General features: G+C 41.0%; 3 protein-coding genes across 5 annotated transcripts in view; 2 read left to right on the forward strand and 1 right to left on the reverse strand.

Annotated features, from left to right (window-relative positions):
* anapc16 (anaphase promoting complex subunit 16) lies at positions 1-5,963 on the reverse strand. Its single transcript, XM_052112889.1, has 4 exons — positions 5,909-5,963; positions 3,565-3,713; positions 453-527; positions 1-257 (listed from the first exon to the last, which is right to left on the reverse strand). Exons 2-4 carry the CDS (start codon positions 3,704-3,706, stop codon positions 148-150), a joined length of 327 nt encoding a protein of 108 aa, XP_051968849.1. The 5' UTR covers positions 3,707-3,713; positions 5,909-5,963; the 3' UTR covers positions 1-147.
* The window catches only part of LOC127633615 (paladin-like), a 319,141-nt gene that overhangs the window by 85,932 nt on the left and 206,655 nt on the right, over positions 1-26,554 (forward strand). The window lies entirely within an intron of this gene.
* ascc1 (activating signal cointegrator 1 complex subunit 1) lies at positions 3,721-25,378 on the forward strand. 3 transcript variants are annotated; one of them, XM_052112865.1, is made up of 10 exons: positions 3,721-4,908; positions 8,611-8,732; positions 8,831-8,930; positions 10,547-10,644; positions 11,099-11,277; positions 14,918-15,051; positions 15,274-15,393; positions 15,621-15,745; positions 20,130-20,203; positions 21,817-25,378. In XM_052112865.1, exons 1-10 carry the CDS (start codon positions 4,856-4,858, stop codon positions 21,931-21,933), a joined length of 1,122 nt encoding a protein of 373 aa, XP_051968825.1. In that variant the 5' UTR covers positions 3,721-4,855; the 3' UTR covers positions 21,934-25,378. The 3 variants fall into 3 exon arrangements, with proteins under 3 accessions (XP_051968825.1, XP_051968827.1, XP_051968826.1); XM_052112867.1 differs by lacking the exon at positions 3,721-4,908 and adding an exon at positions 7,425-7,478; XM_052112866.1 differs by lacking the exon at positions 3,721-4,908 and adding an exon at positions 7,425-7,478 and having other exon boundaries at positions 8,614-8,732.

Genomic DNA, 26,554 nt, shown 5'->3' on the forward strand with positions numbered 1-26,554 from the left:
TTTTATATTAAACGAGGCTTTAATAGTCAAACAAATGCATATTTCCACATTCGTATAGCAGTGCAAATACCAGTGCAAAACAACGTTCTGAGCGTGTTTACAAACAGAGAGAAGCTAAATAAAGATATGAATGTGAGACATGAGCAGTTATGAGGTGGTGAATCCCAAGAGCTGCTCGATGGGTTTATATTTCCACTCATCCGCCTCTAACTGCTCCACCAGTCCAGCCAGACGCTCCATCCGGGACACCTGCTGATCTGAGAGCAGAAAGTGCACACGTCACACACACCATCACTGTTCCTGCGTCACTGAAACCTGACTCCAGATCAGTGGACAACATCAATAGAAGGTGAATTCAAAAGTGACCCAATAAAACAGCTGATGTCACAATCGGCATTATTGAATGTCTCAACTGTGAACAATCTGAGCATATTATTCATGGTAAATCTTACCATGTTTCACCTGCTTCAGTGTGGATGCAACTTGATAGCTGAACACAGACTCGCATAAAAATCGATCGGATCCATCTGTGGGGAACAAATCATTTTTCAGCATTTTTTTCCATGAATACGGCACATTTGACATGATTCAGTGAATAGAGGTGTTTAACGGAATATTCCGGTTGAGCTCAATCAACAGCATTTGTGGCTTAATGTTGATATGAACAAATAATCGTCTCTTGTTTAAAAAACAAAAGCAAAAATCTGTGTTATAGTGATGCACTTACAATGGAAGTCAATGGGGCCAATCCGTGAACGTTAATTTTTATTTCCCTCCCGTTTCTCCCTAATTTGGCGTGCCCAATTCCCAATGCTCCGTCATAATAACGGTTCTTCTGGTAATCAATATTATGCAATAAATGCTGTTCAACTTGCACTGAACCCAGAATATTCCTTAACATTTATGAAAATTATGAACAGTAGGAAACCGATGGAGTGTGTACTCCGGGTAGGGAAGGAGGTATTGCCCCAAGTGAAGGGGTTCGAGTACCTCGGGGTCTTGTTCACGAGTGAGGGGACGATGGAGCGGGAGGTTGGCCGGAGTATCGGGGCAGCGAGGGCAGTATTGCACTCGCTCTATTGCACCGTTGTCACGAAAAGAGAGCTGAGCCGGAAGGCAAAGCTCTTGATCTACCGGTCAATTTTCGTTCCTACCCTCACCTATGGTCATGAAGGCTGGGTCATGACCGAAACAACTAGGTCGCGGGTACAAGCGGCTGAAATGGGCTTCCTCAGAAGGGTGGCGGGCTTCTCCCTTAGAGATAGGGTGAGGAGCTCAGTCATCCGTGAGGAGCTCGGAGTAGAGCCGCTGCTCCTTTGCGTCGAAAGGAGTCAGTTGAGGTGGTTTGGGCATCTGGTAAGGATGCCCCCTGGGCGCCTCCCTAGGGAGGTGTTTCAGGCACGTCCAGCTGGGAGGAGGCCTCGGGGAAGACCCAGGATTAGGTGGAGAGATTACATCTCCACACTGGCCTGGGAACGCCTCGGGGTCCCCCAGTCAGAGCTGGTTAATGTGGCTCGGGATAGGGAAGTTTGGGGTCCCCTGCTGGAGCAGCTGCCCCCGCGACCCGACTTCGGATAAGCGGTTGAAGATGGATGGATTTATGAAAATTAACCAGCTAACTAAACGTTATGTGAGCCGTTTTACTTAGTTTGTGGTTTTTACAAATGGGGACAGCGTGGGGACGTGGTCATGTGTCGGTCTGCGGGAGAGAGAGAGAGAGAGAGAGAGCGGTAAGGCTTGTCACATGGTTCATAATTAACCCTAACCCCTGTCTCGTTATAGTGACGCGGAGGGAGATAAAAGGCACACCGAGTGTCCAAAGAGAGAGAGAGATCTTTTATGTGTGTGTGTTTGTGTCTTTTGTTTGTTTCTCATTAAACTATTATTTATATTGTCAAGCTGGTTCTCGTCGCCTCCTTGCCCGTCTAAATCCCTTTACACTGGTGCCGAAACCCGGGAAGGAGGAGGGATGCCCGTCGCGGAGTCCTCAATCACTCCTCCACACTCTCAGGCGGACGAGAGCCGCTCGTCCCCGGGCGGACCGGAGTCAGACCCACGACCCCCAGGCGGACAGAACGCCCCTCCGCGTTCCTGGCGACGCGTGGGGACACTCCTCCGCCCCTGGCAGCGGCCCTACCGCTCCAGGCGGTTCGCGGACGGCGGTCTTCTTTCGACCCCTTCGCATTTCTGGGGGACGGCAGGGCTCTCCTACACCCCTGGCAGCAGCACCATCGCTCCAGGCGGTCGGGGAGTCCAGTCACCGCTCGCCTCGCGGACGGCAGACGTTCACCGCGTCCAGACGGTCTACTCCATGCCCCGGCGGATGGCAGCGGCGCTCCCCCGGGTGGACGGCAGTGTCGAGGACTCCGCGACGGGCATCCCTCCTCCTTCCCGGGTTTCGGCACCAGTGTAAAGGGATTTAGACGGGCAAGGAGGCGAGAACCAGCTTGACAATATAAATAATAATGACGGACATGTCCGTAAACGATCTCTCTCTCTCTCTCTCTCTCTCGCACCATCTTCCGCAGTCTGTCTTTATCCCTCTCGGAGGCTTGATTAACCTGATAAGGGACCAGGTGTGTAGAATCATGACCCCGCCCTTCCACACAAATGTATTACCAAAAGTTGGAACCCATTTCATTCAAAATCATATATTTAAAACATATATGTCAGAATGGGTAACAGGGTTGCAGATTTAGCCTCATTCAAGCCATTACTCGGTATAGGTGTGAGCCAGTTTGACCAAACGCTGGTCTGCCGTTATTGATAAACATATACGTTAAAGTACTCCAAAAACACTCAATGTGCACCATCAACACATAACAGTCACTCTTACAGACACACCCTCAACACAGCAAACCTAAATAACAAACATGCAAACTCTCTCACACACACGTACTGCGGGTCACTGAATGACAATTTGAGCAACGGCACCTTTTGTTACTGGCTCTCCACTGCTGAGCACATTAAGTGGACCGCGTGTGTGTTTGTGTTTGTGTGAAGCAACAGCACCGGGGCCATTTGCCAGATGGAATTACCCCCTCATATCAGCCCCTGGCCGGTGTGAGCTGGTGGGCAAATGACCCAGAAAATGCTCTCATAATCAAGCCTTTTAAATGCAAAGGGGTCGCGAACAGACGGCTATTAAATAGGTATTTTGTTATTGAAATAAATCTCTCCATAACAGTTTACATAACAAGCTTATGTGCGCTCTGCCAACAGGATGTGCCCTTTCAAAACACAGTTGAATACGTTTTTAGAGGGATCTAAATATCTGAGATCACACCATCATATACTAGTTATGACATAAACATACTTCAGATTTCTAGGCCACAAACTTCAGCAGGTTTTTGCCAGATTTTCTTGCTTCCATTGAAGCCCAAAAGATGCTGGATCACATGATCACCGGGCATTGATCATTGGCCATGCCAGCTTGGGTTCACTCATATGGTTACGCCGGTAATATAATGTCTAATAACATTGTTTCATTAGCTTAGAAAAGAATGCAAAGTAATGCTCTCGATCTTGCTTGGACACTATAACGAAGAGAGAAATGAAACACACCCTCCATCATTTCTCCGGCTCCTTTCGGATACGTGTACAGGACTTTTCTTGGTGGGATCAGCTCAGACGCGCTGAAGCCAGATCCGGTCACTGAGCTGGCACTGACCCCTCCGGCCGAGGAGGAGGAGGAAGATGCTGCCATACACAATCTGCACCGGACAAATCACAGGTTACACAAACACAACCTTCCTTTTACACGTTATATTAGCCAAAGACATTTAAACTCATTTAAAGTTTTTCACCATTCCTGACATTGAATCGTAGAAAACATTCCCTGTCTTAGGTCAGTTAGGATCACTATATTTTATGAATTTGAAATGTCAGAATAATAGTCGAGAGAATTATATATTTAGGTCAGAAGTTTACCTACAGCACACTTTGGTAGTATTTGACAGCATTGACTTTAAATAGTTTAACTTGGGTCAAATGTTTTGGGTTTCCTTCCACAAGCGTCTCACAATAAGCTGGAATTGTGTCCCATTCCTCCAGACAGAACTGCTGTAACTGAGTCAGGATTGTCAAGTCCCATTGCTCACACACCCTTGTTTAGTTCTGCCAAACCTCAATCAGATTGAGTTCAGGGCTTTGTGATGGCCACTCCCAATACCTTGACTTTATTGTCCTTAAGCCATTTTGCACAACTTTGGAGGTGTGCTTGGAGTCATCGTCCATTTGGAAGACCCATTTGTGACCGAGCTTTAACTTCCTGTCTGATGTCTTGAGATGTTGCTTCAATATATCTACATCATTTAATGCATCTATTTAGTGAAGTGCACCAGTCCCTCCAACAGCACCCCCACATCATGATGCTGCACCCCCATGCTTCACAGTTGGGATGCTGTTCTTCAGCACTCAAGCCTCATAACGATGGTCATTATAGCCAAACAGTTCGATATGAGTTTCATCAGACCAGAGGACATTTCCCCAAAAGTCAGATCTTTGTCCCCATGTGCACTTGCAAACTGTATTCTGGCTTGTTTATGGTGGTTTTGGAGCAGCGGCTTCTTCCTTGCTGAGCCTTTCAGGTGATGTCCATATAGGACTCGTTTTGCTGTGGATCTAGATACTCGTCCACCTGTTTCCTCCAGCATCTTCACAAGGTCCTTTGCTGTTGTTCTGGCATTGATTTGCATTTTGTGTGGTCACATGGTGTTTATACTTGTGTACTATTGTTTGTACAGATGAACGTGGCGCCTTCAGGTGTTTGGAAATTGCTCCCAAGGAGGAACCAGACTAGTGGAGGTCCACAATTGTTTTTCTGAGGTCTTGGCTGATTTCTTTAGATTTTCCCATGATGCCAAGCAAAGAGTCACTTAGTTTGAAGGCCTTAAAATACATCCACAGGTACACCTCCAATTCAGTAACACCTCCTATCAGAAGCTAATTGGCCAATTGTCTGAAGGCTTTACATCAAGCTGTTTAAAGGCACAGTTACATTACTGTATGTAAACTTCTGACCCACTGGAATTGTGTTATAGTAAATTAAAAGTGACAGAATCGATCTGTAAACAATTACTCGTGTCATGCACAAAGTAGATATCCTAAACGACTCGCCAAAACTATAGTTTGCTAATATTAAATCTGTGGAGTGGTTAAAAAATAAGTTTTAATGACTTCAACCTAAGTGTATGTAAACTTCTGACTTCAGCTGTACATAAATAGTTTGACCTGACTTTATGTTCAAGTTATTTCATCATTATAGCGCGATACCTACCTCATTAAAAACACACTGTAGAAAAATACCATAAAAACAAATTTAAATACACAAATGACAGGAGGGTACAATAATCAGAAAACCACATTCAAACTAATTAATTCAATTATACATGTTTTAAATATTGTGTCTCTAAGATCAACAATAAGATTAGTAACACATTTAAAGCATGTTATGTTGGAATATTGTAAATCTCATTAGATAAGAAAACATTTCTCAATCTAATACTTATTTCACTTTAAATCATTTTATAATAAATTTCAATGAGTAGTACAGAATAATAATGAGATTATGAAATAAAATTACTTATTGACAAAAAGACTGAAAAGAAAATCTACACACAAACACAAGACAATGCAACTTTATAATGAATCAATTAATTTTAAATGGATTTCATGTCTTTATATGATTACATCTATTGAAAGTTGATATTATAATTAAGATAAGCATAATGAAATGACGATGGTATAATCCCCCCCCAAATCCGCCCGCAAAACACATGCAATAGCACACAAACTGCCACACAATCATTACTCCACACTACTTTGCAGTCTCAAAATAGATTACAAAAGAATAAATCGAATTAAAGTGAAATCTGTATCAAATATTGTTATACACAAAGAGCGTCACCTGAATCGCGCCGCTGCTGTTTCTTCTGTCTCTTTGCTTACGTCAGAGAGACGCTGATCTGACGTCACAGCGCCCCTAAAGCCCCGGCGGAGAATAGATATGACAGCGCAAAAATACACCCGAAATATTATTATTCTTTGAGCGGTTATTATTGTGTGTTTTTGTTAACATTGAATTATCGGTTGTATTATAATACTATGAATGTAATTTTAAACACTAACGTATTTATTCTTTATTTTGCATAAATATTGTTGATTAAACACATCTTGAACAATATTGTTCAGTTAAATATTATTTTAAATTGAATGTGTATTTTACTTAGGTAAGAGGTCGTCTGACATTTCCACACATTGTCCTAAAACAGGGTTTTTTTGTTGTTGAAGATCAGAAAGTTCAATGTATGTTCAATAAGATGTACAAAATACATAGATCCAACATTGTATGAATATGTAACGGTAGCCAGCTGGTACATGATATCTGTGTTGTATGTGTAAACCTCACTACCCTGGCTGCAAGAGGCACTCTAGCGACTGATGCTAGATGCTGTAGCCTTTAGCTTCCTTGTTAACGTGCCTGTGTCCCATGCTGGAGACGCTGATTCGAATCCCGCTCAGAGCAGGTCGAGTAGGACCAGTTACATTGGTGCCGTGACCCGGATGGGAGTGAGGTTTAGGGCGGTGATTGTAACGGTAGCCAGCAGGTACGTGATAGCTGTACAATATGTGTAAACCTCACTCCTCTGGCCTCAAGAGGCGCACTAGAGGATGTAGCATTTAGCCTTCTTGTTAGCGAGCCAGGCTCCCATGCTAGAGACTCTGGTTCGAATCCCACTCAGAGCAGGTTGAGTAGGACCAGTTACAGTGGTGCCGTGACCCGGATGGGAGTGAGGTTTTGGGGGGTGAGTGTAACGGTAGCCAGCTGGTATGTGATAGCTGTACCGTATGTGTAAACCTCACTCCACTGGCCTCAAGAGGCGCACTAGAGGCTGTAGCCTTTAGCCTCCTCATTAGCATGCCCATCTCCCATGCCAGAGACACCAGTTCGAATCCCGCTCGGAGTGGGTTGAGCAGGGCCGTATACAAATACAACCAGAGTCATAAAGACAAGAAGTACAGGTGAAGGAAAAATAATAAAGTTATTATATTTCACAATCCAATGTTGGCAGGTATGGACACATACATGTAACACTTTTAGAGGCTAATCTTATCTTAAGTCTTTCTAGCAAGTCAGTCCACTGCCGGTCATCTTTGGAACGCTTTCGGGAGGCTCTTTTCAGTCATGCCAGTCTACTTAAATGGGGAAATCTCGAAATCAAAGGACACATTTCAAATCAGCAGTAAAATCTGACAACACTAATATCATAAATTGTGCATCTTTACCTCAGATAACGCTAAAAACCGCAATTTTCCCGGCTTGTATAGCTAATGCGCATGCGCGTTGGCGAGTTGATTGACAGGCAATGTCTGTATCTAAAAGGTGATTGGCTCTTATAACTATAAGGCGGGACATCCTTTCTACTTCCGTTGAGCGTTCCGATTTTTTTTCGTTGCAGTCAGTCAACAACGCACAGGTAGAAAGATTCAGTAATTTATCGCCAAGTATTCAGCGATATCCGAGTATAAACGCAGTTTTGTGTTATTTTAAATTGGTTTTGAGTCATTTCACTGTCATGTTTGTTTTATTGGTGGTTGTACGGAGTTCAGTTAGCCACCATGGCTAATACACGTGCTAATGTTTACATGCAATATTCATTATTTTTATTAGAGGTTTAAACTTCTCTGTGAGGTTTGCAGGTTTGAGTTTGTTTACTCTCAATCAGAATCATTTAGTATCATTCTGCTTAAAGTCCCAGCGCAGTTTAATTCATTTAATCGATTATTTAAAAAACAAAACAAAAAACACAAGTTGTAGCTACTGTATATTAGAGTCCTTATTCACTAATAAATATATCCTAATTACTTTATTATGCAGAATATGAAAGATTTACAAACATAAAGCACAATGACAAATTACAGGGTGCACAAAGAGTAAAATTCAGAACAAATGCACCATAAAGATCAGTGTTGGGTAAGGTTCTCTTAAAAATAAGTAATTAATTACAAACTACTAATTACATATTCTACAGTTTAATGAGATTACTGTACTAATTACGCCATCTGAAAATTACTGGCATTACTTATTTCTTTCTAAAACCCCTTTATCAACCTCAACCAGATGAAAAATACAAGGATAGACGTGAGATCGTTCTTTTAATTCTTTCAAATATATCATATAAAATTAAATAAATTATTCATGAATTGGCCAATCAATTTAAGATGGCGGCATTAAATTAGAAAACATGTATTTTAACATTAAATGTTAAATTGAGCTATTGTTTATACATACTTGTTATGTAGTTTATACAGTATTTAATGACATCACATCAGAAGTAACTGTAATTACATTACTGAAACATTAAGAGTAATCCCTTTATTACAGTTATGAATTACACCCAACAATGATAAAGATAAACGTAACTAATAAATATGATTTAAACTAAACTAGAGGAATAAAATGTAAGGAAAGAGCAACACGTATGCAGTGGGTGCATTTTTAGTGTCGTGAGTATCAGGATTTTTAATTTGCTGTTAGTTTTGAATATGTTATAACCCCACATTTAATTACCGGTACACACTAAATGTACTCTGACCCTCATGGTCCAGCAGATCCAGTATGGATGTTTTGCGGCCGATGCTCGTTAACATCAATGGAAGAATATACAGAAAAAATCCAGTTCAGGAGGAATATTATGAAGAAGAAGATAATTATTCATATTCAGCCCCAGGTTTGTCCTTTTTTATTGAATATCCACCAATTTCACAGCTGTATATACATACATGTATGTAATATCACATTTATTAATGTTGATTTGTTCTTCTACAGTTGCTGACGAGTGCATGGATGAACCCTGCGACTCTCACAACATTGAGCAGACAGAGAAGGGCGTCCGCTGTGCCCTAGATGTGCCAAGTGTCCTTTACAAGTTAGTTGGGAAGAATGGTGGCAGTTTCTTAAGTCACATGGCTGTGAGGTCAATTGTAACACTAGTAGTAGAATTAAAGGGACAGTACACCAAACAATTTAAATTCTCTCATCATTTACTCGTCCTCATGCTGTCCCAGATGTGTTTGACTTTCTTCTGCTGAACACAAATGAAGATTTTTATTTCAGCTCTGTAGGTCCATACAATGCAGTAGAGCATCGCAGTGTAATGCAGTGAATATTGTATTATTTATTTTATTATTATCATTATTGTTACCAAGTAACAAATTACATATCTCTGCACCAGAACATCGTAGAGACTTCTGGTTATGTTCATTTGACTCAGGATACCAAGGAGCCTTTTGAGTGTCACCTTGCTAACTGCCTAGCAACCAAGTAACAAATCCCATATCTCTGCACCAGAATACCGTCGATTGTTCCTGTTTGGGTCATTTACACAGGCTAGCAAGAAGGGTTTTGTGTATCACCTTGCTAACTGCCTAGCAACCAGATGGGGTTACCCTAGCAACCAAATAACAAATCACATATCTCTGCACCAGAACATCAAAGACTTCCTGCTTCGTTCATTTAACTCAGGGTAGCAAGGAGCCTTTTGAGTGTCATCTTGGTAACTGCCTAGCAACCAGATGGGGCTACCCTGGCAACCAAGTAACAAATCGCATATCTCTGCACCAGATAATCGTAGAGACTTCTGGTTTTGTTAATTTGACTATCACCCTGGTAACTGCCTAGCAACCAAATGAGCTCACCCTAGCAACCAACTAGAAAAACACATCTATCTATCTCTCTGTCTGTCGATCAATTTTCAGACTAGACTTTTTCAAGCCAACCTAAAGTTTGTCCACACACTTTTCAATCTAGTTATCACTTCTACTGTTACATTGAATTTTACATTTTACTATACAGAATACAGATATTTCTATCACATTTTTTCAATTTCCCACTTTTAGTTCAATGGAGCTTTTATTTTGGCAGAAAACTGGATATTTTTTACTTCACTTCTCACCTGTGGAAAAGCAGTTCACTATATGGGCTAATTTGCGTATTAAAACACTAAAGGCTATTATTTTATTATAGAAATATATAGTCTGCATGTGCTGCACGCTTCTCAGTGAATAAAGTGCTCTGTTCTTTGTCATTAATACACACACATATAGTGCTAGTGATGTTGATGCAGCTAGTATATAAGCAGCTGCTTCGCACATTCACTTACTGTTGAAGCACACAGTTCATGCAGACTGTATATTTGTTTAATTACATTTTTGTGACTTATTTCTGCAATTCCGTCCGTTTTTGCAGCACAGGACCCTAAAGGAGTTACATTTTGGTGTGTCTTCACCCTAAACCAATTAGATCGCTTCAGAACACATGGAATAAACCTCTGGAGTCGAATGGATTACTTATATGCTGCCTTTATGTGCTTTTTGGAGCTTCAAAGATTTATTGTCCACACTTTAAAAAAAAATGCATAGTAGAAAAGATATAATATTATTGCTATTTTAGTCAAAGTGGGATAATATCAATGTTTTACTCAGTCACCCCTGAAACACTCTGACATCTTGTTTGCATCTCTGTGGTATTCTCGTGTTCTGTCAGGTATATTATCGGTAAGAAAGGAGAGACTCGTAAACGACTGGAATCAGAGACAAAAACTTCAATCAGCATCCCCAAACAGGGCGTGGAGGGACAGATCGGTAAGAACTAATAATTAGTAGTGTTTGCTAGAGCAATACGATACCTCAAATTATGTGTTTTGTTGAGGAGAGGTGTGAGTGGCAGGGCCTAATACTGGACCGGGTGTGTAGGATCACGACCCCGCCTCCGCCCTGCCACAGTGTGATGTTACTTCACAAAGAGATTTAAATATGATCATATCTAGAGACAAGAGTAACATTTCGTGTGATTCTTTCTTTTCTCGTGTGAATCTGAACACATGTAGAAGCTGATATTTAGTGTTTTTCAGTTACTGTTTGAGAAATTGTCGTGATGCACCTTTAATAGTTTCTGTATCAAATTAAAAGTGCCTGATGGGTGCAGAATGTTCTAGTGTGCTGTGATTAGTACTGTGTTCTGGCTGCGGTTGTTTGTGGTTTTATGGAAGTACACTTTGTGTGTGTGTGTGTGTGTGTGTGTGTGTGGTACACTCAGTGATCACAGGTGCACACAGCGCCGCAGTGTCTTCAGCTGTCACCCGCATTGAGGTTTTGATCGACAGCTTTCGGAGGAAGCAGCCGTTCACCCACTTCCTGTCTTTTGCACTGAATCATGTTCAGGTGCAAGAAGGGTTTAAGCGCTTCAGAGAGGATGTGCTGCAACGCTGCGGGCAGGTGAGACCATCTGTGTGGACAGAAGTTGCATTTAAAGTCAACGTGACGTCGAAGTGGCATCTGTTTACATGAACACATGTTCCTGGTCAAATACACCGTTTGATGATTGTTTGGATAAATTAATAATGATAGATTTGACAAAGGAGCATCACCACCGTTTGGATACGTGATGATACTCTGGAGGCTGAGCTTCATAAATGGAGCTCATTTGTTTGGTGTTTATACTAGAGGTCTTCACGGGGCCACACGAGGACACCCGACCCAGGACCCGTACGGGTTCGGGTCCATATTTTAAAACGGTCTTCCGGGTCAGGTCTCATTCTTGTACTTCGGGTCCGGGATCTGTTTAACATCTGCAGTGACGCGACGCATTTACCAGTTGACGATTGGCTCTTTATTTAGAAGGCGGGACTTATTCCGCCATATCTGTGGTGTAAACCAAAGTGCATTATTTGTATATCTATAACCTATGGTCAGACACTTCTCCGAGAGCACAGATGACAGCTAACGGATGCTAACGTCAGCGGCCGTTGCACTTGACGAGCAATCGTTATTATAGTTCAAAAGGGCAAACAGTGAAAGTTATCGTATTATGCGAGATACAAAAAAACTGCAAAGTCGCATTTGTCGTCCACCACCGTGACAGCAAGTGGACTTTTGAAGCTGAAATAATGAGTGGATTAAACAGCTCTATCATCAGCAAGAGAGGAACAACATGGATGTTATTATGCCATCTTTCTTGGCAAGGAGGACGGATCAGATGCGTCACGGTCAGGTACAGGAGAGAGGGCTACTAACGTTAGATTAGGGAAGACACAAAGGTTTATTTTCACAACTTGTAAATTAACTTGTTAATAGCAATTAGCTGCAGGACCTGTGCCAATCGGGTTCAATCGGGTCTGTGTGTCCCGGCCCGGTCCAGATTTAAAATACTAGACAGGGTCGAGTCGGTTCCGGTAGTATATTTACAGCATGTCTCGGTTCTGCACGGGTCCAGATTTAAAATACTAGACAGGGCCGAGTCAGTTCCGGGTAGTATATTTACAGCATGTCTCGGTTCTGCACGGGTCCAGCTTTAAAATACTAGACAGGGTCGAGTCGGTTCCGGTAGTATATTTACAGCATGTCTCGGTTCTGCACGGGTCCGGGTCCAGCTTTAAAATACTAGACAGGGTCGAGTCGGTTCCGGTAGTATATTTACAGCATGTCTCGGTTCTGCACGGGTCCAGCTTTAAAATACTAGACAGGGTCGAGTCGGTTCCGGTAGTATATTTACGGCATGTTTCGGTTCTGCACGGGTCCGGGTCCAGCTTTAAAATACTAGACAGGGTCGAGTCGGTTCCGGTAGTATATTTACAGCATGTCTCGGTTCTGCACGGGTCCGGGTCCAGCTTTAAAATACTAGACAGGGCCGAGTCGGATCCGGTAGTATATTTACGGCATGTTTCGGTTCTGCACGGGTCCGGGTCCAGCTTTAAAATACTAGACAGGGCCGAGTCGGATCCGGGTAGTATATTTACAGCATGTCTCGGTTCTGCACGGGTCCGGGTCCAGCTTTAAAATACTAGACAGGGCCGAGTCGGATCCGGTAGTATATTTACGGCATGTTTCGGTTCTGCACGGGTCCGGGTCCAGCTTTAAAATACTAGACAGGGCCGAGTCGGATCCGGTAGTATATTTACGGCATGTTTCGGTTCTGCACGGGTCCGGGTCCAGCTTTAAAATACTAGACAGGGCCGAGTCGGATCCGGTAGTATATTTACGGCATGTTTCGGTTCTGCACGGGTCCGGGTCCAGCTTTAAAATACTAGACAGGGCCGAGTCGGATCCGGTAGTATATTTACGGCATGTTTCGGTTCTGCACGGGTCCGGGTCCAGCTTTAAAATACTAGACAGGGCCGAGTCAGTTCCGGGTAGTATATTTACAGCATGTCTCGGTTCTGCACGGTCCAGATTTAAAATACTAGACAGGGCCGAGTCAGTTCCGGGTAGTATATTTACAGCATGTCTCGGTTCTGCACGGGTCCGGGTCCAGCTTTAAAATACTAGACAGGGCCGAGTCGGTTCTGGTAGTATATTTACGGCATGTTTCGGTTCTGCACGGGTCCGGGTCCAGCTTTAAAATACTAGACAGGGTCGAGTCGGTTCTGGTAGTATATTTACGGCATGTTTCGGTTCTGCACGGGTCCGGGTCCAGCTTTAAAATACTAGACAGGGTCGAAGTCGGTTCTGGTAGTATATTTACGGCATGTTTCGGTTCTGCACGGTCCGGGTCCAGCTTTAAAATACTAGACAGGGTCGAGTCGGTTCCGGTAGTATATTTACGGCATGTCTCGGTTCTGCACGGGTCCGGGTCCAGCTTTAAAATACTAGACAGGGCCGAGTCGGATCCGGTAGTATGTTTACGGCATGTTACGGTTCTGCACGGGTCCGGGTCCAGCTTTAAAATACTAGACAGGGCCGAGTCGGATCCGGTAGTATATTTACGGCATGTCTCGGTTCTGCACGGGTCCGGTCCAGCTTTAAAATACTAGACTGGGTCGAGTCGGTTCTGGTAGTATATTTACGGCATGTTTCGGTTCTGCACGGTCCGGGTCCAGCTTTAAAATACTAGACAGGGTCGAGTCGGTTCCGTAGTATATTTACGGCATGTCTCGGTTCTGCACGGGTCCGGGTCCAGCTTTAAAATACTAGACAGGGCCGAGTCGGTTCCGTAGTATATTTACGGCATGTCTCGGTTCTGCACGGGTCCGGGTCCAGCTTTAAAATACTAGACAGGGCCGAAGTCGGATCCGTAGTATATTTACGGCATGTCTCGGTTCTGCACGGGTCCGGGTCCAGCTTTAAAATACTAGACAGGGTCGAGTCGGTTCCGGTAGTATATTTACGGCATGTCTCGGTTCTGCACGGGTCCGGGTCCAGCTTTAAAATACTAGACAGGGCCGAGTCGGATCCGGTAGTATGTTTACGGCATGTTACGGTTCTGCACGGGTCCGGGTCCAGCTTTAAAATACTAGACAGGGCCGAGTCGGATCCGGTAGTATATTTACGGCATGTCTCGGTTCTGCACGGGTCCGGGTCCAGCTTTAAAATACTAGACTGGGTCGAGTCGGTTCTGGTAGTATATTTACGGCATGTTTCGGTTCTGCACGGGTCCGGGTCCAGCTTTAAAATACTAGACAGGGCCGAGTCGGTTCCGGTAGTATATTTACGGCATGTCTCGGTTCTGCACGGGTCCGGGTCCAGCTTTAAAATACTAGACAGGGCCGAGTCGGTTCCGGTAGTATATTTACGGCATGTCTCGGTTCTGCACGGGTCCGGGTCCAGCTTTAAAATACTAGACAGGGCCGAGTCGGATCCGGTAGTATATTTACGGCATGTCTCGGTTCTGCACGGGTCCGGGTCCAAACTTTCAAATATTAGAAGGGTCTGGGTCAGTTCCGGATAGCACATTTATGGGTCTCTTCGGGTTCGGGCACACATTTTTGGACCCGTGAAGACCTCTAGTTTATACCTCATTACTACCCACAAAATGTCTAAGTGACCAAAGATAATTTGTTAAATTCTTTTTTGGCATTTCTTTTGTAATATATGTCATATATTATAAGCTATGATGATTATTGTATATATATTTTTATAGGACTCTGGGGTGGATGTGAGTATTTTTCAGAATCCAGCTAAACTTCACCTCACCATCGGCACTCTGGCCCTACTGAACGAACAGGAAGTGACACGAGCAAGTGAACTTCTTCAGCAGTGCCAAGATGTTATCAGGTCAGTATCTGATACATTGCAAACTAAAGCCTGAATTACTGGACACAGAAACGCACCAATAATCCATTCTAAGTGTGATTGATGCAGGATGGCACGCTGTAAAAGCTTTTATTGAACACCACTTTATTTATTAGCACATTGTTGCAGTTTACACAATCTCTCCTAGCGGCTGCTCTTTTTATCACGTTTGTTCTGAGAAATCGTGGTGCTCTGTCTCTGCAGAGATATAACTGAAGGAAAAGCTCTTCCTGTAGAAGTCAGAGGAATCGAATATATGAATGACGACCCTTCGATGGTGGACGTCCTGTATGCCAAAGTCGCTGCTCAAGACGGCTCTGACAAGTAAGTTTCAATTCTCCACCAGACAGAAACACAAAGTGTCATCACAGTTTAAAGTCAACATGCGTATTTTCAAATAGAAATCGCACGCAAACCCACAGAGCATCACAACATTAGTCATTTCCTCTTTGTTTCTTACTAAAAGGAACTAATGTTCATGAATGCTCGCTGACTGATCCTGCTCGTGTGTGTGTGTGTGTGTGTGTGTGTGTGTGTGTGTGTGTGTGTAGGCTGCAGCAGATAGCAGACAGGCTGCTGGAGTGTTTTGTATCAGGTGGTCTGATGGAGCGTGAGTGGGACAAAGTAAAAATTCACGCCACTGTGATGAACACGCTGTTCCGGAAAGATCCGTCAGGTGAGACCATCAGTCATAAACAAAACAGTTTGAGCACACTGGCAAGACTTAAATATTGTAGCTCAGTCAAGTCCTTTTTCTACAGAGCCCCATAGAGGACAGGTTGGGAAAATGTTTTTTTTAAATAGTTTTGCATTCCCTCGCAATAGTTTTGTGTTGCTTTGCAATAAGTTTTGCATTCCCTCAAAATACGTCTTGCATCATTCTAAATTATTTTGGGTTGCTTCCAAATGTGTTTTGCGTTCCCTCAAAATATGTTTTGCGTTCCTTCACAATACTTTTTGCGTTCCCTTGCAATTATTTTGTGTTTCTTTACAATACTTTTTGCATTCCCTTGCAATTATTTTGTGTTCCTTTACAATACTTTTTGCGTTCCCTTGCAATTATTTTGTGTTCCTTTACAATACTTTTTGCGTTCCTTGCAATTATTTTGTGTTCCTTTACAATACTTTTTGCGTTCCCTTGCAATTATTTTGTGTTCCTTTACAATACTTTTTGCGTTCCCTTGCAATTATTTTGTGTTCCTTTACAATACTTTTTGCGTTCCCTTGCAATTATTTTGTGTTCCTTTACAATACTTTTTGCGTTCCCTTGCAATTATTTTGTGTTCCTTTACAATACTTTTTGCGTTCCCTTGCAATTATTTTGTGTTCCTTTACAATACTTTTTGCGTTCCCTTGCAATTATTTTGTGTTCCTTTACAATACATTTTGCATTCCCTTGCAATTATTTTGTGTTCCTTTACAATACTTTTTGCGTTCCCTTGCAATTATTTTGTGTTCCTTTACAATACTTTTTGCGTTCCCTTGCAATTATTTTGTGTTCCTTTACAATACCTTTTGCGTTCCCTTGCAATTATTTTGTATTCCTTTACAATACTTTTTGCGTTCCCTTGCAATTATTTTGTGTTCCTTTACAATACTTTTTGCATTCCCTTGCAATTATTTTGTTTCTTTACAATACTTTTTGCGTTCCCTTGCAATTATTTTGTGTTCCTTTACAATACTTTTTGCGTTCCCTTGCAATTATTTTGTGTTTCTTTACAATACTTTTTGCATTCCCTTGCAATTATTTTGTGTTTCTTTACAATAGTTTTTGCGTTCCCTTGCAATTATTTTGTTTCTTTACAATACTTTTTGCGTTCCCTTGCAATTATTTTGTGTTCCTTTACAATACTTTTTGCGTTCCCTTGCAATTATTTTGTGTTCCTTTACAATACTTTTTGCGTTCCCTTGCAATTATTTTGTGTTCCTTTACAATACTTTTTGCGTTCCCTTGCAATTATTTTGTATTCCTTTACAATACTTTTTGCGTTCCCTTGCAATTATTTTGTGTTCCTTTACAATACTTTTTGCGTTCCCTTGCAATTATTTTGTGTTTCTTTACAATACTTTTTGCGTTCCCTTGCAATTATTTTGTGTTCCTTTACAATACTGTTTGCGTTCCCTTGCAATTATTTTGTATTCCTTTACAATACTTTTTGCATTCCCTTGCAATTATTTTGTGTTCCTTTACAATACTTTTTGCATTCCCTTGCAATTATTTTGTTTCTTTACAATACTTTTTGCGTTCCCTTGCAATTATTTTGTGTTCCTTTACAATACTTTTTGCGTTCCCTTGCAATTATTTTGTGTTCCTTTACAATACTGTTTGCGTTCCCTTGCAGTTATTTTGTGTTCCTTTACAATACTTTTTGCGTTCCCTTGCAATTATTTTGTATTTCTTTACAATACTTTTTGCGTTCCCTTGCAATTATTTTGTTCCTTTACAATACTTTTTGCGTTCCCTTGCAATTATTTTGTGTTCCTTTACAATACTTTTTGCGTTCCCTTGCAATTATTTTGTTTCTTCACAATACTTTTTGCGTTCCCTTGCAATTATTTTGTGTTCCTTTACAATACTTTTTGCGTTCCCTTGCAATTATTTTGTGTTCCTTTACAATACTTTTTGCGTTCCCTTGCAATTATTTTGTGTTCCTTTACAATACTTTTTGCGTTCCCTTGCAATTATTTTGTGTTCCTTTACAATACTTTTTGCGTTCCCTTGCAATTATTTTGTTCCTTTACAATACTTTTTGCGTTCCCTTGCAATTATTTTGTTCCTTTACAATACTTTTTGCGTTCCCTTGTAATTATTTTGTGTTCCTTTACAATACGTTTTGCATTCCTTTGCAATTATTTTGTTTCTTTACAATACTTTTTGCGTTCCCTTGCAATTATTTTGTGTTCCTTTACAATACTTTTTGCGTTCCCTTGCAATTATTTTGTGTTCCTTTACAATACTTTTTGCGTTCCCTTGCAATTATTTTGTTCCTTTACAATACTTTTTGCGTTCCCTTGCAATTATTTTGTGTTCCTTTACAATACTTTTTGCGTTCCCTTGTAATTATTTTGTGTTCCTTTACAATACTTTTTGCGTTCCCTTGCAATTATTTTGTGTTCCTTTACAATACTTTTTGCGTTCCCTTGCAATTATTTTGTGTTCCTTTACAATACTTTTTGCGTTCCCTTGCAATTATTTTGTTCCTTTACAATACTTTTTGCGTTCCCTTGCAATTATTTTGTGTTTCTTTACAATACTTTTTGCGTTCCCTTGCAATTATTTTGTGTTTCTTTACAATACTTTTTGCGTTCCCTTGCAATTATTTTGTGTTCCTTTACAATACTGTTTGCGTTCCCTTGCAATTATTTTGTATTCCTTTACAATACTTTTTGCATTCCCTTGCAATTATTTTGTGTTCCTTTACAATACTTTTTGCATTCCCTTGCAATTATTTTGTTTCTTTACAATACTTTTTGCATTCCCTTGCAATTATTTTGTGTTCCTTTACAATACTTTTTGCGTTCCCTTGCAATTATTTTGTGTTCCTTTACAATACTTTTTGCGTTCCCTTGCAATTATTTTGTTCCTTTACAATACTTTTTGCGTTCCCTTGCAATTATTTTGTGTTCCTTTACATACGTTTTGCGTTCCCTTGTAATTATTTTGTGTTCCTTTACAATACTTTTTGCGTTCCCTTGCAATTATTTTGTGTTCCTTTACAATACTTTTTGCGTTCCCTTGCAATTATTTTGTGTTCCTTTACAATACTTTTTGCGTTCCCTTGCAATTATTTTGTGTTCCTTTACAATACTTTTTGCGTTCCCTTGCAATTATTTTGTGTTCCTTTACAATACTTTTTGCGTTCCCTTGTAATTATTTTGTGTTCCTTTACAATACGTTTTGCGTTCCCTTGCAATTATTTTGTGTTCCTTTTACAATACGTGTTGCGTTGCTTTGCAATTATTGTGGATTCCCTCGCAATGTTTTGCTTTTCCTCAAAATAAATTTGTGTTCCCTTGCAGTTGAACTATGGTATTTTTTGGAAAACCATAGTAACCACAAAATATACCATGGTTTTATTACAGTTAGCATATTTTAACCCTGATATTCATGGTAAGACTATAAAAGCAAATTAACCATGCGGTTACTGTAGCAGAACTTAGTAGATTTTTTTATTTCCATAGTTTTGGTTTTCCTGTATTATTTCTATGGCTTAACTACAATTCTAATGGTTAATATATGGTCACTGTAGTTTAACCATGGTTCATTTTCATAAGGGATGGATAAAGCTACGGTGGGGGAACTATAGAAATATCTTCCCTGTCCAAATGTTTATTAAATTCTCTCGATTTTTATCCTATTTGTGTAAGGTGCCCTCAACCTGGAATGCTATTATTGGCTTACGTGTTTATTTCTCTCCATTCATTTAAACACAGTAACATCTAGTTGTGCTTTCGTGTAACTGACTTTCATAAACACATCTTTCATTATTAATATCCTTTTAAAGAAATTGAAGGAATTGAGCTGCAAGCAAATCTGTTATCTCACAGCAGTCCTGGTCAGCAAATCTCCAAAATCAAATATCAAGCGCCCAGATGCCAGACTAACAACATTACAAACTGTGATGGTCACGCACTGTCAGGAATGACGAAAACAGCAGCCGCTGTGAGACGAACGGCGTGTTTATCAGGCGCTGTCATGCTGTGTATGACGTTTCTGCATGTTTTTCAAAAGTCCTGCATGTCTTCATCTTCATACAAAGGTTTCATTCAGATGTGTTCGTGGAAGGAGACCAGCATTGCGTCTGTCTTTAGGACTCTCAGGGAGCCTGTTCAGTGTCAGGATTTCTGTGTACATCGGACCGTTGTTGTTGTTGTTGTTGTGGCCACATCCATGTTGGCATCAGGCAGTCCGTGTGCTGTTTTCAATTTAGTAGTTGAGTAATGTTGTTAATTAAACACCACTGACCGCTTCAAAACAGAACATGTTGATCACTATCTGATTATATCGAGAAAATAATTGCAACGGTTCTTGATTTTGTGTGTGTGTGTGTTTCTCTCAGCCGAGGTGAAAGCAGCTTCAGGAAGACAGAACATTAAAGATCGTGAATCTTTTGATGCAAGAAACATCTTACAGGTGAGACACGTCACAAACAGGATACATCTTTGATGCAGATCTTTCGATATCATTCTTTCAAAAATGATGGACTTACACCTCCTGGGTGATATGATTACTCGTGGTCGGCTCCAAATACTGGTGTTTTTCTGCATGGCATTACTGTGATTTATAGTGCGGTTTCAAAACAATTTCCTAAGCTTCATTTTAAAGGAATATTCAGAGTTCAATACAAGTAATTTTCTTATTTTCCTCCCCAATTTGGAATGTCCAATTCCCGAAGTCTTTGTGGTGTCGTAGTGACTGGCCTCAATCCAGTTGGTGGTGGAGGACCGTCTGAGACGGTCAGTCCGTGCATCTTATCACGTGACTTGTTGAGCGTGTTACCACGGAGGCTTCACGCTATTCTCCACAGCATCCACGCACAACTCACCACACACCCACCGAGAGCGAGAACCACATTATAGCGGACCACTAAGAGGTTACCCCATGTGACTCTACCCTCCCTAGCAACTGGGCCCGTTTTGGTTGCTAAGGAGACCTGGCTGGAGTCACTCAGCATGCCCTGGATACGATCTAGCGACTCGAGGGATGATAGTCAGCGTCAATACTCGCTGAGATACCCAAACCCCCCCACACAGTCCCTTATTTAGCCTTGCGTTTCCCCCCCTCAATACAAGTCATTTAGTTTTTGGGGGATTTTCTCTCAAATTTGTAACGCCCAATTCCTGATGCCCTTTAAGTCCTCGTGGTGGCGTAGTGACTCGCCTCAATCCGGGTGGCGGAGGACAAATCTCATTTGCGTCTGAGAAAGCCATCTTATCACATGGCTTGTTGAGTGCGTTACCGTGGAGATGTAGCGCGTGTGGAGGCTTCACGCTATTCTCCGCAGCATCCACGCACAACTCGCCACACGCCCCACTGAGAGCAAGAACCACATTATAGTGACAACGAGGAGGTTACTCCATGTGACTAGCAACCGGGCCCGTTTGGTTGCTAAGGAGACCTGACTGAAGTCACTCAGCACGCCCTGGATTCAAACTCACGACTCCAGATGTGATAGTCAGCGTCAATACTCGCTGAGATACCCAGACCCACCCACAATACAAGTCATTTTTAAAGAAAAGGAGGAACGAGTCAAATAAATTTTTTTGGGCAATCAATATGATACCTCAAATGCTGTCAACTGAGCTTAACTTGTATTGAACCCGGAATATTCCTTTAAAATGAATCTTTTAAGAATCATCTCAAGTGAATTTTACAGTATATAAGATGTAGGCCACGCCCACATTTTCTTTTGAACACACATTCATTCATTCACCTGCTGATGTGTATCTGGTGGTGGCAGGAAGGGGATACACGTTGTTTTGCAAACACTTTTTCACCATCAGCTCTCACAGTTTAATCACATTTACAGCAGAGACACAAACATCTGTGATAATGTGTCAAGTGTGTATTACAGTCTCCGTGTGTGCAGTGTTCAGATCGCTTGTTACATTTAAACATGTTTCAATTCTGAATTCTTAATGAGCTGGTTTCCATAGTAATGCCATGGAGAATCTCATGTTCTAACGAGTCTCTGGTTTTACAGGCGCCGGGCCTAAAGTCTCAAATCTGTCTGTCTCTCTCTGCAGATGTTTGGCGAGTTTGATTTCGGAGCGTTTGAGCTGAACTCTGTGCATCTGTCTCAGAGATACTCCACTGACAGTACCGGATATTATTCCTCGGCCGGACACGTCGCTTTCTCCTGACGGGACGGTTACACCCACACACACACCCAGTTTACTAATCAGTTCTCTTGTTATGCATCATGCATTGTGAATATAAATATGTATAATATAAATATAAGTTATATATATTTTGTAGTTGTATTTTCATTCTCTCTGAGAAGAATCTTGGGGACATTTTTTCTATGAAGATATTTACTGACACCACTAATGTAAAGTGAGATGCAGATTATAAACCCAGAAGTGGCACTTTTCCCACTATAAACCGTTAGATGGGACTTCTTTAAATGTATTATTGTTGCTTGTATGACAGACTTGCACAATGGCCTGGGCAAATAAATGGCTAATATTGGGTGAGTCAGTGCTGTCAGTGACCAGCAGGTGGCACCATACTATAAACATTACTTTGATGCTAGTGGTGATATTGTTGACATTGTAATGTTAAAGGAAGAGTCACCTTCATGTTGAATCATACCTGGAAGACTTTGTATCCTCCATGAACACAGGAGAAATTTTGAAGAGTCTTCACAAAGCTCTTTTCCATTAATAAACTCTTTGCTGTGACCACTACTGACTGTCGAGCTCCGATGAGGACTGTAAATCCTCACATCACATTCCAGTGGGTCAGAAGTTTACATACACTTTTTTTTTAAAGGTCAGGGCTTTGTGATGGCCACTCCAAAACCTTGACTTTGTTGTTCTTAAGCCATTTTGCCACAACTTTGGAGGTGTGCTTGGGGTCATTGTCCATTTGGAAGACCCATTTGTGACCGAGCTTTAACTTCCTGTCTGATGTCTTGAGATGTTGCTTAAATATATCCACATAATGTTCCTTCCTCGTGATGTCATCTATTTTGTGAAGTGCACCCGTCCCTCCTGCAGCACTCCCACAACATGATGCTGCACCCCCATGATTCACGGTTGGGATGGTGTTCTTCGGCTTGCGAGCTTCACCCTTTAACGATAACGATGGTCATTATAGCCAAACAGTTCCAATCTTATTTCATCAGACCAGAGGACATTTCCCCAAAAGTCAGATCACGCCCCATAGCATAATCCCACCCTTGACCCTGATTGACAGGTTTCCGTGTAAGGCGTCAATGGAAATACTAAGGGAATTAGTATTCCACTTGAGTTTTGGCTGGCTACATACGCGACACTGAGAAAGTGAAAAAGCAGAGGTGGTAATTGAAATTGCTATTTAAATATGACAGGGCCAAAACTCGTAAGATATGGGAAACACAGTTGCAAACGGACTTTGCTTTTCCATTTGAAATCTGGCAGTCACTGTGCGTTCGCTTAAACGAAAATGCAAACGGTAATGCGCGATTTGCAATTGCGTTTGGATTATGTCACATTTTATGCGTCCACAAATTGAAAACGCAATTGCAAATACAATTTGCAATTCCTTTTGAATAATGTCCGGAAAATCATTCCATAAGTTATGTGAAGCGTGCAGCTCAAATGCTGATGGGAGTTGTAGTCCTTCATTAGCATTGTGATTGCAAGAAGCATTTTTAAAAGGCACAGTTGCTTCAAAATTAGTGACTGTGTGTAATTTAGGTTCTGGAACAAAATGTGAAAGTATCCAAGTCATTTTAACGACTGGCCATATTTTACTTGTACGCTATAAAAGCCCATAGGAAGTTCCCGAGGGAACACGTGTCTCAAAAATGCTAATCGTCTACTGGGTTTTTGGACTAGAACCTGAACAGCTCTATAGGATGCATGGATGCATTACATGTTTTTTTGTTGTTGTTGTTTTTTTTTAATATTCTGTTGAGTTCAAATACGTTTGAGGCAATGCTGGAAAAATGAACACTCGGACACGATTAGCATGCAACGTTAGCCAGAAGCCATGCAGGATTTGCACTCAAAATAATCTTTCTCATTTCCTCTCACGGTGTGTGTGATTTCTCAGGCATATGTTAAACCGCTCTCTGTGCACGTGTGTGTGTGTGTGTGTGTGTGTGTGTGTGTGTGTGTGTGTGTGTGTGTGTGTGTTGAAGGTTCAAATTGAAGTCTTCATACGAGTCAGAGTGTCTCCTGAGATGATGAAAGACTCTCTTCCAACATGGATCACAACTGCAGCCCCGCACGCGCACTCTCTAAAACAGACGCTCATTTGTAAGTTAATGAGATTTGAGCTGTGATCTCTTCTCGTTTTGGAGAGAAAGAATCTAATGCGCAGAGTTTTATGGAAATGAAATCGTGCATAATGCAGCCTCTTAAAATGCTAACCAAAAATGGTTGCATTTGATGCAATTAGTGTCTGATGATAAACAGACTTCAAAATGAATTCCTTTCTGAGACATTCATACACTAGTGCCCCCCCCAAAGTCACTTGAAAATGTCTGAATTTAGTTTGATTAAATAACAATAGCCTATCAAATGCATATATTTTGTTTGCAAAAAAGAAAAGCGTACTTCATTCATCCATTAAAAATGAAGCAAAACACCAGCTGATATAAAGTAATTGAGCATAAATGTCTCTGAAAAGCAGGGATGCAAACCGCTCTCCTTTCCTGAAGCTAATTTCCCCAAATTGTTTGGCATAAATTCCCTTATTAGAATCACTTGAAAGGTTCCTTAAAGCTTATTTAAGGTATTTGTTATTGATAAAGTCCACAATATTAAATGGAATAGTTGACCCAAAAATGTACATGTTGTCATTGTTTTCTCACCCTCATGTTGTTCCAAATCAATATATATAATAAAGTAATGAAAGTGAATGCTGGCTGAGGTTAACAATCTGCGTAACACCTCCTCTGGTGTTTGATGGATGAAAGAAACACATGGGTTTGGAACGACATGAGAGTTATGGTAAATGATGACAGATATGGGTGGGGTGGTTCAATGCATCACATCTAACAATGATTAAATAACAGGTTGCCAGTCTGATTTGAGATCAATGGTTGACTAATTGTAGGCCTCGTGATTTGCTGAGTGTAGTCCTCTTCCTCCTCGTCTTCATGAGAACGGTTGGGATGCGTCAGCGTTCCCCTCCACTTGCTGATCAAGGCAGGAAAAAACACCTAGCTGAGGATTTAGAAAAACAGTCTGTCTGTACATCAATGTGTTGCTTGAATAAGTTGATAATTGCTCAAATGTTTAATAATTTTATTTGATCTGAATATATCTCATAATGCAGTAGTCGACTGGTCATCTTAAAGGAATATTCCGGGTTCAATACAAGTTGAGTTCAATTGACAGCATTTGAGGCATAATGTTGATGACCCTCCTTAATAAAGCACAAATGTGTGTTCCAGTGAGTCACTTCCAATGCAAGTCAATGGGGTTTAATCTGTAAACATTCAAATACTGTTTCACAAGTATAGACACAAGACATAAACAATATGTGTGTTAACATCACTTTAGCGTGATAAAAAGTTTGTCTGTGTGAAGTTATATCCAATTTTACAACTTCGTTGCCATGACGATGCAACACTATAAACCCTAAAATGACTGTATAAATGGCGATTTATACATTTAATAAAAAGCTCTTAACAGTTTTAACAGATCCCAGATGTGTATGACTTTCTTCTACAGAACACAAATGAAGATTTTTAGAAGAATATTTCAGCTCTGTTGGTCCATAAAATGCAAGTGAATGGTGACCAGAACTTTGAAGCTCCAGGAAGCATATAAAGGCAGCATAAAAGTAATCCAGTGGTTTAATCCATGTCTTCAGAAGTGATATGATAGCTGTGGGTGACAAACAGATCAATATTGAAGTCATTTTATACTATAAATCTACACTTTCACTTTCACATACGACTCCAGTGGTTTAATCCATGTCTTCAGAAGTGATATGATAGGTGTGGGTGAGAAACAGATAAATATTTAAGTCATCATCTGCTATAAATCTACACTTTCACTTTCACATATGACTCCAGTGGTTTAATCCATGTCTTCAGAAGTGATATGATAGGTGTGGGTGAGAAACAGATCAATATTTAAAACCTTTTTTGCTTGAAATTCTCCTCCCTTCCCAGTAGGTGGCGATATGCATGAATAATGCAAATCAACAAAACCACTGGATTACTTTTATGCTGCCTTGATGTGCTTTTTGGAGCTTCAATGTTCTGGTCACCATTCACTTGCATTGTATAGACCAAAATATCGGCAAACTTCTAAAAAATGTAATTCGTGGTCAGCAGAAGATAGAAAGTCAAACACATCTGGGATGTCATGAGGGTGAGAATGATGAGAGAAGTTTCATTTTTGGATGTAGCGGTTCTTTCTCAGCACCACAAATGAACCACCGACACCACGCTCTTCAGAGGGATTACGTCTGCAGTTTATTAAAAACAGGACAGGAATTAACACATCACACTCTCAGTTCTGTAGTCTCTGTCTCGCTCAAATCCAAAGCTGTTCTAAGCTTTGAGCGAGACGCGATTGGACGACTCAGCAAGTGGAAATGACGTCACTCAGCCATAAAACTCAATACACTATTTTAAAACAAAAACAAACATTTTTCTCCCATATTCTATACAGAATATGAACAGCATATGTGCAAAGAAACAAAAAAAAAAAAAATACAATAGAAATAAATTCAAGTAGGATGAAAAAGTTTGCTGGAACGATCACAAAATTCAAAACACTACACTGTCCCTTTAAGTGTTATTTTATGTTGTCACAG

Source organism: Xyrauchen texanus, chromosome 40 (genome assembly GCF_025860055.1).
Source record: "Xyrauchen texanus isolate HMW12.3.18 chromosome 40, RBS_HiC_50CHRs, whole genome shotgun sequence".
In the NCBI taxonomy this organism is placed as follows: domain Eukaryota; kingdom Metazoa; phylum Chordata; class Actinopteri; order Cypriniformes; family Catostomidae; genus Xyrauchen; species Xyrauchen texanus.